Consider the following 15,715-nt stretch of genomic DNA (forward strand, 5'->3'; position numbering starts at 1 on the left):
TGGTAAGGAAAGCATCCTGGAATAAAAATTGAAAGTTTCTTCCATCAGTTTCTTTTTTAAAAAATCTAAATATTGTAGCTATAGAAAGTTATAATAAATTGAACCTACCTAACATAGAACATATTTTCATATTTGACTTGTATGAGTAGCCTCTCTGCACCTTGTGGTGGAAGCAGAGTTTCAGTGATTGAATGTTTCTTAGTTTGCAGGATTACTGCAAAGCAGTGAAGCAACAATGACAGGATGAACCGGCTTCAGATAGAAAGAAAACCGTTCTTGACACCACTAAATGAAGAAACAAAACATGAAGGAGAAAATCGTTAAGTGTTTGCAAAATCATGTTTGTTTTGTCTTTCTGCTACAGGAAAAATGATTAAAAATTAGTATATGAAAAGTAGCTTGCAAGATCTCCTTTACATAACAAGGCAATCAATGGATCAGAGAGCTCCAAATTAATATTTTTAGAAATGATCCATAAGTTATGGTGACATGAGCTTATCTGCTGCTTCTTTAAGGTAACAATTTTTGGGCACTGATGCAGTCTGAGAACTGGCCCCATTTCTACTAGTGGTAGCCACTGACTTTCTTCGATTGCCTGCTTCCTACTATTCATTGTGGCATCATGAGATCAGGATTGCTGGAGGTCACCCAATGAGTTCATGACATAGAAGCATTTGGAAGCATTGTTTCCCAGATCCAAGCCCAGACTTCTTGCCACTGGTCAATTCTGTTGACCTTTTATTGAACATTTTCATTTAAAAGTATATAGTCTTTAAAAAAAACTTTAAAAAAACAACAACAAAAAACAAGGTGCCAGTACTCACATCTAGTTTGATCAAGGGTATCATGAGTGCAGTACAAAGTGGCTTTCATAGACAGCAAAAAAAGAGGTGAATGGTACTCCTTACTGGTGCGTACCATTGCAAAAAAAGCACTGATAGAATGTAAATGAAGCAGCAAGATACATACAATATGTCCCAACTTTCCATACACTGGGTTTCCAAAGAGGTTACTAGCAAGCCAAAGTCTATGCATGTTTACTCCCAAGCAAGTTTTGTAGAACTTACTGCCAGGTAATGAATAGAATTTCACCCCTTCATAATAGCACATCTGAGTGAGCAACTGGCTGACCGCTGCTAGCAATAGGATGCTGGGCTAAATGGATCCTTGGTCTGATCCGGCTATGGGTCAGCAAGGATGAGATGTTACAGTTTTATGTAAATGTGATTTTACATTCTTATGCTGTTCACATACACTCAACAGGCAACTGCAACCAATGCCGCCTTTGGGGTAAAAAAAATAGCACCTACCAGCAGTCCATAACAGCTGCTGTTGTTTGTAAGTTCATCCCTAACTTTGCCCTTGTTTGTGCCTCCCCAAATTGCTGAAATGCCCCCAGCATCACTGCCTATCAAAAGTCTGTGTACATTTTAAAAATAGATAGGTACACATCTACATAATGTAGTGCATGCAGAAGAGCTTAGGAAGATACTCAGATATCTTTAGAAACCATCACTTGTGTTTTAAGCTACAGTTGTTTCTATTTGGTTAGTGATCTCGACATTGTCTTGCTTCCTGTAAGTTCATTCTTTCTGTTTGTTCAGAATCTTTCTCCCAGATGAGCTGAAATATTCTACGCTCAGTGTTGCAATCACCAACTAATACAGCATTATGTCACATAAATAAAATGCCACCCTAGCTTCATCATGGATTCTCTCTCTGGTTCTGTTATTAATTATGTGCTTATTCTCTCTCTAACAGGATTGGTAAAGACTGAACTCCCACCTCAAAAAATCTTGAAAATTGCTTTGGACAATTGCCTTCCTGTAGTTTCATGCCATCAGGGACTGTTTCCTGGTATGTCTCCAGCATCTTTGTGTTCAAGAAACAAACTGGGAATTGGTTCAAATGAGCTAATTAGGAATGTAGTCTGATATGAAATCTAAATGAAAATAGTATAGGCACCTGAAAGATAATTGCTACAGAAACAGTATTTAATAAATGTTTCTGAGGATAAATCACCCATACTGATCTGTTCAGAATTACAAGAAGTGAAAAAAATTGAGCTTTAGAGCATGTCTTTTTGTCTACTCAGGAGTAAATCCCATGAGTTCAATGGGGCTTACTCCCAGGTAAATGTGTATAGAGTTGCACCTTTTGAGATTGATTCTTGATATTGCTGGAAAAAATGAACTTTTGGTAGAAGGTGCGGGCTGTGGATAACATCTTGCTACTGCTCCACATCCTGTTAGGAAGGAAAATGGAATATTTAGAAAAGTATTTCACCTCACATGATCTATAAGGAAATCTCCAGTTGTGGGCAGGGGCTTAGAACCTCAAGAGTGAGACTAAAGCCAATCTCTCAGGAAACCAATGTTCAGAGTAGAGCTTGAAAAATTACTTTTTTAAAACTACAACTCCCATCAGCCCCAGCCAGCATGGCTACTGGATTGGGCTGATGGGAGTTGTAGTTCAAAAAAGTAACTTTTCCAAGCTCTGGTCCAGAGTAACCCAAGATAGCTAGCACAGAGTTGCAAATGAAATACTATTTGGGGGGGATTTCCTATCCATGAACACAAGGGCTGTTGATTCAGGATGGAAATCCCAAAGCAGCCGTTTCTGAAATAACTGGCACCAGTTCCTGGTTCAGCTTCTTCTCACATGGAATGTTCCTCTTTGCCAATGTATTTGTTGCCAAATTCTCTCCCGTGGCAACATTCCAAGAGAAGAAATACTCAATAAAGCCTCATTCTATGTGGACAGGGACTTAAGAGTAAGAACTAGATAAATGCGCACTAAGGCCTGGGTGTTCTAATGCTCATTATTATTTTTGGCTAGCTTTACTGGAGAAGATGTGGGTTGAGCATTATAATATATCAAAATTCTAGTTTTAATTTGACGTGGTGTTTTGCCCACTTAAAATGTGACTCTGGATTCACTGCTGATTGATGTATTACTTTAGCTATGACATGTTCTTTTCTTTACTTGGCATGATTTTAAGTCTGGCATCAGCACCAGGTACCCTTGGGCAGCTACCAGGGACCCAGTGCTCTGACAGAGCCCATTGGCACTGATGCTAGCCCTGCCCCAACCTGAAGCAGCTGGGCCTGGGAAGCTACCATTTCAAAATACCCCATACATTTAATATATAATAATAATAATAAATTTTATTTTTCAGTCGCCTATCTGTCTGGGTTAGAGACACTCTAGGCAACGAACAACAAGAATAAAACAATACATATATATATATATAATAACATCATCAAATTTTAAAATTAAAAAACCATCCTTTAATTCATAAATTACTCTGTCTCAATCTTGTAGGCCTGCCTGAACAGCCAGGTCTTCAAGGCTCGGCGATAGCTGGACAAGGAGGGAGCATGTCTGAGATCAAAAGGGAGGGAGTTCCAGAGGGTGGGGGCCACAATAGAAAATGCCCTCTCTCTGGTCCGCACCAGCCTGGCTGTTCTTACAGGTGGGACCGAGAGAAGGTCTTGCGAGGCTGATCTTGTCAGGCGGCATAATCGGTGATTCTGGAGGCGTTCCTTCAGATATACTGGGCCGAAACCGTATAGGGTTTTAAAGGTCAGCACCAACACCTTGAATTGGGCCCGGTAGACAACTGGTAGCCAGTGAAGATCTAATAACACTGGGGTAATGTGATCCCAGCGACGGCTATGTGTGATCAAGCGTGCCGCCGCATTCTGTACCAGCTGTAATTTCCGGACCGTTTTCGAGGGTAACCCCACGTAGAGCGCATTGCAGTAGTCTAAGCGAGAGGAGACCAGGGCATGTATCACTTGGGGGAGCAGATGACCAGGAAGATAGGGTCGCAGTCTCTGTATCAGATGTAATTGATACCAAGCTGCCCGGCTCACTGCTGTAATCTGAGCCTCCATGGACAGCTGGGAGTCAAGAATGACCCCAAGACTGCGGACCTGGTCCTTCAGGGGCAAATTTACCCCATTAAGCATCAGGTCAGTAATTCCTAATTTCCTTTTATCTCCCACAAGTAATACCTCAGTCTTGTCGGGGTTCAGCTTCAGCCTATTCTCTCCCATCCATCCACTTACGGATTCCAGGCACTTGGACATGGTGTTCACAGCCAACTCCGGTGAGGATTTAAATGAGAAATAGAGCTGAGTGTCATCTGCATACTGATGACACTGCAACCCAAAACTCCTAATGATTGCTCCCAGCGGTTTCATATAGATGTTAAATAGCATGGGAGAGAGCCCTGCGGCACTCCACAATGAAGAGGCCAAGGGTCTGAAACCTCCTCTCCCAATGCCACCCGTTGCTGCCTATCTGAGAGATAGGAACGGAACCACTGCAAAACAGTGCCTCCTATTCCTAATCCCTCTAGGCGATTTAAGAGGATACCGTGGTCAACGGTATCGAAAGCCGCTGAAAGGTCCAGGAGGACAAGGAAGGTGTATTCACCCCTATCCAATGCCCTCCTCATATCATCCACCAGAGCGACCAAGGCTGTTTCCGTTCCATGACCAGTCCTGAAACCCAATTGGTATGGTCTAAATAATCCGTTTCCTCCAAGTGTGTCTGTAACTGCGAAGCCACCACCCTTTCAATCACCTTGCCCCCACAAGAATCCTAGGAACCGTAGGTTACCCCTCACAGACCTACAATCCCCAGCACCCTTAACAAATTGCAATTCCCAGGATTCTTGGGGAGGAGGATGTGCTTTAAAGGTATGGTGTGCATGTAGCCTTAGGTTGTGGGCACACTAGTCACCTACAGCACAGCATTTCCATTGGCCACACATGGAGGGGCAATGGGTTGATCTGCCAATCAGTTGTGAAATCTGACTGAAACTGAATTTAAAAAACACACGCTTGAGCTGATCCAGCCAGCTTATAGATTAAAAAGGGGCAGAGTTTGACTAGCATTATGAGCCCCCTTTTCAGAAAAGAGAGGCGAAGATGCAGTGGAATTGGCACAACAGTAAGTGTCTCTCTACCCATAGTGTCACTCTGGGCTTTGAGGAAATTTTAAAATGGTGGCTTCCCAGAGGCAGGCACTGCTTCTGTCAGGTACACTCATAGCCTGGAGGAGCCACCCAGGTAGGAGTAGGGGCAGCAGAGAGCACTCTGGGAAGGGCCATTCAATCCTTCAAGTCTTTGTCTTGAAATAAGTGACAGAACATAAGTAAATATAGAGTATAAAACACTTCTGATCATAGTTAATTTTCCTGATTTTTTCATTCCGTACCTTGTCTATACATTGGCCCTGATCCTCATACTCAGTGGTGGCATCTGTCCATGAAAGAGCATGCACAACTCAGTGAACAGGTGCTGCTGTCAGCAGCGAACAATGCTGTTCACCTGTACAGGGATGATGGAAAAGGGGTTCGTCCCCACTCTCTCAGAGATTGGGACTGACTGAACCAAATCTGTTTGCTATTTTAAAAGACTGCATTCTTAAAATAATAAAGTGGTGGGGAAAATGAGCTAACACTGTCATGTTTAGACATTTACATGCTGGAAATAGCTTTGCGTTCTAACTATAATGCTATTCCGTTTTTCTCCACAAGGCCTTTTCACCTACGCAAAGAATAATTGGAAGCAAAATATGGGTCTGCTTGGAAACAAGCTGTGTATTATCAGCTGATGATGGAGGTGAAAGAAGGGATAAAGCTGAATTTAAAAAGAGCACCCTCACTTTCACTGCCCTATTCTCAGGCTGCAAAAGGTGGTGGTTGGCATTTTGGTGGTTTTTCTCAGGGGGCAGGAGACCTCCCCCGCAAAAACAAAACCCTTTCTTAAACTTAGTTGCTGCACTGCTACTGCTACAAACATCTGGCAATCGGATAGTACCTTATTGGAAAAATGTCAGGACATAGCATCATCCCAGTGGTATTGTGGGGGAGAGGGAGGGGAGATAATGGCCTCCACCGTCCAGCCTTCCTGGCTGCCCATTGCTGTAGCTCTGTTGCTGCTTCTGGCAGCAAAATAGCTACATTTAAGAAAGAAGTTTTTTGTTGGGGGGAGCAGGCAGAGTTGCTTTTGCTTGCCTGATAAGCCCCCCCCCCCAACTGGGGAGACTTTCTCTCCTCCCCCAAGTTTTCCCTTCACCTTTTCTCCCAGCTCCCACTTCTTCACAAGTAAAAAATCTCTCTTACAAAAATGTCAGCACCTAGGAAACCTAGACATTAAGGTGTTGTTTTCCTATCTTATCCAACCACACAGGCAAAACAAGAATGTGAGCACAGCAAAAGACCTGTTGAGTCTGGGGTGGGCTGAGTCAGATGGGGTGGAAAGTGGCCATTGCCGGCAAGGAACAGCAAGAACACAGTCTCTTTTTTAGACTAGGAAGAAACCCAATCAAACGCTGTTATAGGGGACAAGAGTATCACCTGACATTTGTTTGGGCCTATTGGTGTCAGGAGGCCTTCTTGCTGGTGTGGCTGGGATCCCTGTTGTTTCCTCCTGTGGTCAGTAATGGTAATGTGAGACAGGGTGAATCTTTGCCTGATATCCCTCAGCCTGTTCCTTAGGGCCAGCCCTACCATTAGGCAGATTGAGGTGGCCACCTCAGGTAGGGTTGCCATATTGCCCGGATAGCCAGGTTTTACCCGGTTCTATTCATGCCACCCAGTGCCCGGCTAGCCCCTTACGTGGCCCGGATCCTCAGCTTTAATTTAAAAAAAAAATTAAGTTTCTAGGTGGTCCGGTTCTCGAGATATACATTAAAACGTCAGCCACCCCCCTTGACTGTTAAATCTTTCTTTAAACAGTACTGTGCTATAGCACTTTGTAGCTTTAACCCCACCCGTTCACCACTGCAGCCAATCAGGGATTGTGTTTCAGTTTCATTGACCTGAGGCAGTGTCTAGAAAACAAAATGGGGTTTCACCCCCCCCCCCCCGTTTATCAGAAAATCTCGTAAATTGGGTAAGTATATACATTTCAGTTTTTTTTCCTCTTGTGTGCAGGAGTCAGAGCTTGGGCAGTGTTTTGAAAACCTTCCCAATTAGGGTTGCCAGGTCCATGGCCTGAGACTGATCCTGTATCTTTAGGAGAAGAGAAGGTCAGCCAAGTGCAGGTGTTCCTGCAACTCTGTAATGGGGAAAACCACAAGGTGGAATTCTCCCTCCCCCCTCCACAATTTTTAAAGATACAGAAGACCTCTCAGAGGCTGGGCCTGGCAACCGACAGGTCTTCTGTATCTTTAATAGTTGGGCAGGGGAAAGAGAGAATTCTACCTTGTGGTTTTTCCCATTACAGAGTTGCAAGAACACCTGCACTTGGCTGATTTTCTCTTCTCCTAAAGATACAGGATCAGTCTCAGGCCAACAACCTGGCAACCCTATTCCCAATACTTGCTGTTTGTAAAAGCAATGCTAATCCCATATTCCCAAAGTAAATCCCATTTAATTCAATAGGACTTACTTTGAGTAGACATGGTTATGAATGTGCTGAAAGTCAATGGGACTTTGGAGTGAATGTAAAAAAGAATTATGTTTGTGTTCTAACTCTTTCTGTCTCCAGTCCAATTTTAAAACAAGTAGGCAGGGTTTACGTAGGTATTACAGTTTTTGTTCTGTAGGAAAGTAATACTGATTTTTTTAAAACTAATACTGATTTTTCTGCAATGACCAACTGGTTTGACAATAAACTATTATATGGGCTGTATGTATTTATACATCTGCTGTGTGTGTGTGTGCGTGTATGGAGTCTTTCCAACACCCCTGTGAGGTAGGGTTGGAAACCAAGGCAGCTCACAACAAGAAATAAAGCCATTTAAAATCCAATGACCATAAAACAAGTATAAACAGTTGCAAAACAGTGTAAAGTGGCATGATTCGGAATTTTGGGTTGTGTGAATGAAGTTGCTTATCACTTGAGGTTGCAGTTCTGTCCCTGTTTGAGTAAGCCCCACTGAATACGCTCGGACTTGCTTCTGAATAAATTAAACTTAGGTTTCCACTATAAATATCTTTACAGTTTGTGTAAATAATAAATATATTTGATAGTCATGCTTATATACATATTTCTTCATTTATCATATTTTTGGTTTTTGGTTAGGAATCCTGACTGGTTGTGAGATGCTTAGTTTTTTGCCTTACTCATAGGAATCTTGTTGTGGTTGGTATGGTATTACATTTAGGAAAGTGTTACTGCCTTCTGTGTTTTTTTTCCTATTTGCATTTCACTTATCTTTAACCTCACTCCGTTACAGCCATAGAAGCAACAGCAGCATATGCAAGATAATTAACTCCCATTAGTGATAAGAACAAGAATTTATAATTATTATTTCAATTAAAACAAGAGGCTTATCAATACTTTGAAGAGGACCAGATATTTATTTTCTTTCTGAGCCCAGGACTGTGTCTTTCATGATGCCCGGTGTGTGTGGGGGAGCAGGAGAGTAGTCGATAAGACAGACATCCTGGCATTGGTAATCTAATTAGCAAGGTATGTGTGGGGTTGTTGCACACTTCCAGGCCCAGTTTCATTTTGAGTATGGAGGTGGAACCTGTGTAGATGTGGTTGAGAAATTTTGAGTTAAGCAAAGCTCTGCTTTTATAAAACCTAAGAAACATACAGATACTTTGAATGTCTGAGTGCCTGCACCAGTGGAATACTGGAGGAACTTGTAAAACTTGCTGCAACAGTATTTAGAACTGAGCATGTGGTGTGAAAGACTCCTTTTCCTAACATTTTGGCTTCTTGTTTTTCTCCACCCACATCTTTGAAATATATCGTATATGGTTAACCGTACTGCTGCCCTGACTTACTTTATGTTTGTTGCTATTTTGTGTTTTTATTATGTTTTTATATTGATTGTGTATTTTTATTGTTTTTATTGTATTTGTAAGCTGTGCTGAACTCTGTTTTTAACAGCAAAAGGGCAGGATATAAATTCTCTTAATCAATCAATAAATACTCCATAGTGTTGGAAACTAGAGTCTAGGCATTTAAGGCTGAAAGTGTTGCTTTAAAAAAAAAGATTTCTCACATCTTTCCCCAGTTTTTGGTGGTAATTCCTAGGCACAAAAACAAAACAACTGGACAATCCAAATATTAATATGCAAATATTTGCATAATATGCAAATTAACCTGCCGGATTTGTGGAACTGGAATATGGCAACCCTAACCTCAGGCAGCTGATTGTGGTTGTCAAGAAACGACAGCAAATTGTTCAGTTATTTCATTTATTGTTGTTGTATTTTCACTGGTAGCAACAGGATGAGGTCCTTATGGGTTATTCTGCCTGAAGTGCCAAAATAACTTGGCTGGTCTTTGGAACTGTGCACTTTGATGGAGGTGGAAGAATGCAATTTGCTGTTCTGCCTCAGGCCACTCAGACCTACCTTTGGTTTGAATTCTGACAAATGCTCACATTTACCTGGTTTTGGTTTCTAATACCATGGGTTTAAAAAGTGACATCTGAAAGTAGCTTAACTGCATGGATAGGTCTAGCACGCCCTAGCACAGGGATGGGAAATCTGTGGCCCTCCAGATGTTGCTGGACTACAATTCCCATCATCGTTGACCATTGGCCATGGTGGCAGGGGCTGATGGGTTTTGGAGTCCAACATCCTCCACAGATTCTCCATCCTTGCTCTAGTACAATAAAAGAATTGTAGTGGAAGGGTCCTAGTTAAAATGAAATAGGGAAAGAAGCTTCTTGGAATTCAGTAGGGAGCCAAAAGTAAATAACTGGCATCCTTCATTTTATAACCTACAAATGCAGTGATCCTGTCAAGGTGCTTCACATATGTCAGCCTCTGAGGTGAGGATTTGAACGTTGCCTTCAAAGGCCATTGAGGGTGAGCCTTCTGACCTGAGCTTTGAGATTCTGAGGGCTAGTTAGTTTATACATGTATGGAAAGCCTTTGAGTTCTTGTCACTTGATTATTCAATATTTGATGCACAGCATTGCACTCCATACATATATGCTATGTGTGGAGTGGAACCATGCATCCTGGTGCTGCCTCAGGTGTTCCACACCCCACCAGCTCTACCCCTGCTCCCCATGCCTGTGCATTTGCTAGGGTTTGCCCCACACCTGTTTCCCACCCAAAACACACCCTCCTACAAGTTGCTGTTTGGGTCCAAAGGGCTGTTTGCTGTAAACAGAACCTTCATAGGCAAACAGCAGCCATGGGATAATGATTTTTTGGTGGGAAATTGGCATAGGCTCCTGATTTGGATCGGAAGCATTGTCCAGATTGGAGGCTCGTGCATCTGCTTTTCCTTAAAAATGGCCGGCTTAAGGATGCTTTTACAAAAAGCCTGAATAATGTCAAGTATAGCTTGGCCCAGAGTAGGGTTTTGATGGCTCACAGATGAATTTGTGAACTAATTCCACTGAAATGCATGGTTTGAGGATGGATGAGGTAAAGGGAATGTTTTGTCTGTATTCTCAGCTGTCCTAGGAATGCCAATTGCCCACTGAATGTCAGAAACAAACAAGAGCCAAGCATTAATTTGTTGTTGAAGTCCTGTAGTACTAAATGTTAGCTGTCTGTTGTGTCAGCACGGCTTATAAATGCCTCAGGTGTGTGTGTGAATGGGAGCTTCAAACAAAGCTTTGCCTGGAATATTTCACCAATGCTGTATTGTTCTTGTTTTATTTGACCATTTTGGTAATTTGACATTTTTCTTTATATTTTTAGAGCTAACCCCGAGGACTGTGGATGAGTTGCCTCCCCCCCCCAAAATAGACAAATACAGACTTGCAAGATTTTTAACAGACAAGGCCATCAGGGTATATGTGACTAACAACTGTTTTGTTTTTTAAAAGTATTAATTATTTGTTGTATTTCTATCTCACCTTTTGGCCCTAATATATGATTTTAAACATGTTTAACAAATTTGCTTTTTAAAAAATAAGGCACTATTGATCCTGAAAGAAACAGATAGGGGGACATATCCAATGAGCAAAATAAAAGAAAATTCTATACTTAAAAACAAACAAACAAACACTCAAAAGCAAACATATAGCAGCAGTTTGCAAATTCAGCAGTGCTCTTAACTTATTTTTCTAATTCCATCCTAATTTAAAGGTTTCTGTTTAAGGCTGGAGACAGGGTGGTATTCAACACTAGTTCTACTCAGAGTAGACCCATTGAAGGTAATGGACATGACTAACTTAGGTTCATTTATTCTAGTGGGTCTCTTCTGAGTAGGACTTAGTTGAATACAGCCCATAATAATTCACCTACCCCACCTCTAAGCATTATGTAACAGTGTGAAAGAGAGATCCCTGCTCCAAGTGGTACACTTATTCTACCTCTGCCTCTGGTAAATAGGTTTTGCAGATTTGTCAAAACCTGTCACACCTGTTTGTCCAGAGATAGCAACAGGAGAACAGAAATCTTTGCATGAAAGAAAATTGAGAATTGATATCTCTCTCAAACCACTTTCAAGTGTCTTCATATTTCTGTCCCCAGCAAGTTGCTATTATAAAGTGATGAAGTAGAGCCAGACCAGGTCCAGATCAACCCAATGGATTTAGGGGTACTGATTTTCACCGCCCCATCTCAGAGTTCACCTGAATGGCATGGACTCTGATGGAACTGGAATGGTCCAAACATCCTGTAGCCATCACTGTGCTCTAATTACATTACCAGGAGCATGCCAGGGCCTAGAGATCTTGGCAAATAATGTTTCCCAGTGTGACTTGGGCCCCTCCTGGCATGTTCTGCCTGTTGGATAACCCTTTGGAGGTTGCAGGAGCAGCCAGGAGGGTGGGGAAGCAAGCTTGGAAGCTTCGAGGCCCCAGCATGCTCCCAGTGATGTGCAATAGGTCCCAGTGTATAGAATAGTCTACCTGCAGTCTAATAGAAGTCTACCTGCAGCTGTGTTCCTGATCAGGATGAGACCCTTCCTGCCTGTGGTGGATGGTGCCCATTGGAACTGGTAGGGCAGGAAGACTATCAGTAGGTGGAGCCAGAGCCAATCACAGTGAGAGCCACCCCTGACTGGTTATAAGTAAGACTGCAGGAAGGTGGGGCTAGTTCAGGGAGACTGAACTTGGTGGGGCATTGCTCCGTTTGCCCTAATGGGCCAGCCTCTACTGCTTCCTGTTACTCCCAAGTGTGCATTACTTGCAGAAGGTAGATGTGCCAAAGTGGAGAGGATGCTAATTCCTTTTTTTTTTTTTTTTTTTTTTCAATAATTTTTATTCAAATTTTCATAAAACATACAAGACGAAATCATAAAACATTCAAAGACAAAAAACAAAATCAAAAATAGTTAAACAAAAAAAAAATAAAAAATAAAATAAAAATAAAAATAAAAAATAAAAAATAAAGAGTAAAATATTGACTTCCCATTTGTCAAAGATCAGATCAGTTATAAGTCTATAATATATAACAATCCTGTCTCTTAAGTCATATTATAAAATCACTTTCCTCCAATAGTTATCTTACTTAATCATCAAATCTCATAAACATTACTTTATTCTTTCCACAAAAAGTCAAAGAGAGGTTTCAATTCTTTAAGAAATATATCTATCAATTTTTTTTTTCCAGATAAGCATATCGATTAATCCATCTCATTACTAATTATGATAATCTTATTGTCATAACCATAGTAAAAATAAACATTTCAATTAATCCATCACATCAGAATCTGTTAGGTTCAGTAATTTCAGTAGCCATTATTCTATTATCCCTATTAGTTCCATTTTCCATCTTCCATCTTCAGTAGTCTTGTTAAGTCCAGTAATTTCGGTATCCAATCTTCCATTATCAGTATTCCATAATAATCTTGCTGTCAAAGCCATAGTCATATAGTAAGAGTCTGATGGGAATTACCTCTATCCCAAATATTTTCTTGCCATCCATTCTGAATAGGTTGCTGAAATACTGCTGTAAAATCATATCTCTGTTCTTTTTTTCAAAATACACTGGGTCATCTCTTGAAAGTTTTTCCATTGTCACATGGCTGCAGTTAATTCCATAGATTTTCTCTATATTGGGCTCCATCACATCATTCCAGTCCAGAAGATTATCCATGCCATTGATAACTTTATCTCTAGAATCTTCATTAATTTCTTCAGAGATAACATTGAGTTCCAAACAATAGATTTTATTTCTAAAGTCCATAGACTCCAAATCTTTTTCCTGTTCCACGTTTGTTCCAATCTCCGGGGTCTCCTCTCTCACAGGGACCCCTGTTCCAGTCTCCAGGGTCTCCTCTCTCACAGGGACCCCTGTTCCAGTCTCCAGGGTCTCCTCTCTCACAAGGACCCCTATGTCTTTAATCTCCTGTGTCTCCAAACAATAGATTTTATTTCTAAAGTCCATAGACTCCAAATCTTTTTCCTGTTCCACGTTTGTTCCAATCTCCGGGGTCTCCTCTCTCACAGGGACCCCTTCCAGGGTCACCTCTCTCACAGGGACCCCTATATCTTTAATCTCCTGCGTCATTTTACTCAATTCAATTTTCAGCTCCTTACAACCCTGTCGCAGGTTTTGTTTCGTTATCTCAATCTCATCCATTATTTTCTGAAACATAGTTATTTCCAGATTCTCAGCCACTTTCTTAATTGCCATTTTAAAAGAAAAATATAGGAAAACCACTTCTTATTTCAGCAACAATTGGGTTAATACTCCAAACTTGGTGACATCACAGTATAAACAGAGCAGACAGCCTTATCTCTCCATAGTTAAGTAAACAAAATGCAGTTCCCAGGATCGAAACAATTAATGGCAGTCGTCAGGAAACAGATTCGTCAAAAAAAAAAATAGACCAAAAAGAGAGTAGTCTCAGACAATATAATATTCTTCAAAATAAAAATCTGGAATAGAAATCCCTCTTCTGTGTATATCTTTAGAATGCAAATCCAGGACAGCTTTTTGCAACAAAAACAGAGATAAGCTATTAATTAGTGCGTAGCAGAGAGAAGTTATGGCTCCCCAGTGAGATGTCAAAAACCGATCAATCTGGCAAATCTCTTTTAAACAGCAACAATTTAAGTCAAATAAAAGAAAAATATAGAAAGAAGGGTGCTTGCCTGTTAGTGCGTTCTCTCTTAGAAGATAAGGTGAACGTTCGCTTTATCAGATAGAGCTTGCTGTTGAAAATCCGTCCCACCTTCGTCGGCTGGACCTCGTCCCATAAATTAATGAGATCTGGTCGTCCCAACAAAAATAGGCTTTGAGGTTAATCTCTTCGTTTCTCCCTACCCGGGAGAAGTTTAATCAGTCAAAAAAAAAAGAAAAAACTGACTGATATATCTGAATAAGCTTCTTTTGAGGCAGGAGCCCGTCTCAAAAGCAGGCACAGGCTAAGTCACCCTTCCCGGAAGTCGGAGAGGATGCTAATTCCTAAATCCGTGGATCTCCCACACCTTGCCAGCTTTGTCCCTGAAAGGTATTTGCCTGTAATTTTAGGAAAAGAGAATTTTTACCATCTGTGGACCTTACCCGGTAATCCGCTCAGCTTTAAAGAAGAGAGGATGGGTGGAAAAAAAGCACACCCTTAAAACTGACATTCCAGACCGTAAAGATGATGGGAATGAAACAGAGCGTGATCAAGTTGGCAAAACAGGTAAGAGCCCATTAAATGTTGTTACTCTTTTAAATGTTTTTTTCCCTTGCTTTTCATCTACATAGAAGTTGGGATAAAATAAACATGTACATTTCTACGTCTCTACTTTGATTTTAGGAAAAGAAGAGAGTGTTCGTATGTTGGAAGTATTTAATGGTTATACTTGGTTCTCATAGAAAAAGGGTGAATTCTTTGAAGTCCATATAACATCTCCACATGCTTTTGCATACTTATTTTTTTCTCTCAGCCAAGAGCTGGCCGTCATCTGTCTTCAAGTCTCCCTTGAACATAAGAACATAAGAAGAGCCTGCTGGATCAGGCCAGTGGCCCATCTAGTCCAGCATCCTGTTCTCACAGTGACCAACCAGGTGCCTGGGGGAAGCCCGCAAGCAGGACCCGAGTGCAAGAACACTCTGGTTATTGCTTTAGCTACTGTGATGTCACAGAATGCTCACATGCATTCTAACTCATAGCATACTGAAATGTGCAGCTGTTTGGAAAGTGAAAGGCTGGTTTAGCTCAACTAAAAAAAAGAGCTTATGGACAGGGCATATCTTTATGTGCATGTTATTAATGGAAAGAAAGGAAGGAATTTCACACATTCAGTCAAATGTGAAAACCTGCATTTTCATCCCAGAAGCAAAGAAGTGCATGGTGGTCATTCAGTACTGGGAGAAAACAGACTGCACTAGCTTAAAACGTTTGCACACATTCTAAGACTGAATCCCATGGGCCTGGTGCTTGGGCCTGGTGGGTTTTTCAGATTAAGCACTGTCTCTCTCCCCCCCCCCATTTTTCTAGTAAAATCTTTAGTAAAGATTTGCCATACACTTTAGCTCTATTCATAAATTTGACTCATGCATAAACCACACCCCTGAAGGCAAATGTGCTAATTAGTGCTGTGCTGTCCCCTGGCTTGTGTGTGTACAACATGAAGATCTGCAGGAAAAGAGCCTTAATGTATACAGCTATATGCACAAAATCTTCCACATGATTGTGTATACAGCTATATGCACAAAAGCTTCATGTGTGATCAGGGTTCCAGATTATGGGGTACATGCAAGTGCTGCATTCCTGCTTGGATGCCAGGAGGCATACCTAGTTGGTGCATGCACTGCTAGGGGCATGGCTGCTCAGTATGGCCTTGGCATTGGACTAATGCATGAGCCTTTATTTGATATTTACTCTTT

At 41.3% G+C, this 15,715-nt stretch overlaps 1 protein-coding gene across 1 annotated transcript in view; it reads left to right on the forward strand.

Annotated features, from left to right (window-relative positions):
• Positions 1–243: 243 nt before the first annotated feature.
• TTLL8 (tubulin tyrosine ligase like 8) overlaps positions 244–15,715 on the forward strand; it is a 46,188-nt gene continuing 30,716 nt past the window's right edge. Inside the window, exons 1-4 of the mRNA XM_061582759.1 lie at positions 244–319; positions 1,762–1,857; positions 10,643–10,734; positions 14,369–14,525. Of these exons, the coding sequence (XP_061438743.1) occupies positions 244–319; positions 1,762–1,857; positions 10,643–10,734; positions 14,369–14,525 (421 nt within the window). The remainder of the gene's footprint in view (positions 320–1,761; positions 1,858–10,642; positions 10,735–14,368; positions 14,526–15,715) is intronic.

Source organism: Rhineura floridana, chromosome 8 (genome assembly GCF_030035675.1).
Source record: "Rhineura floridana isolate rRhiFlo1 chromosome 8, rRhiFlo1.hap2, whole genome shotgun sequence".
Classification (NCBI taxonomy): Eukaryota; Metazoa; Chordata; class Lepidosauria; order Squamata; family Rhineuridae; genus Rhineura; species Rhineura floridana.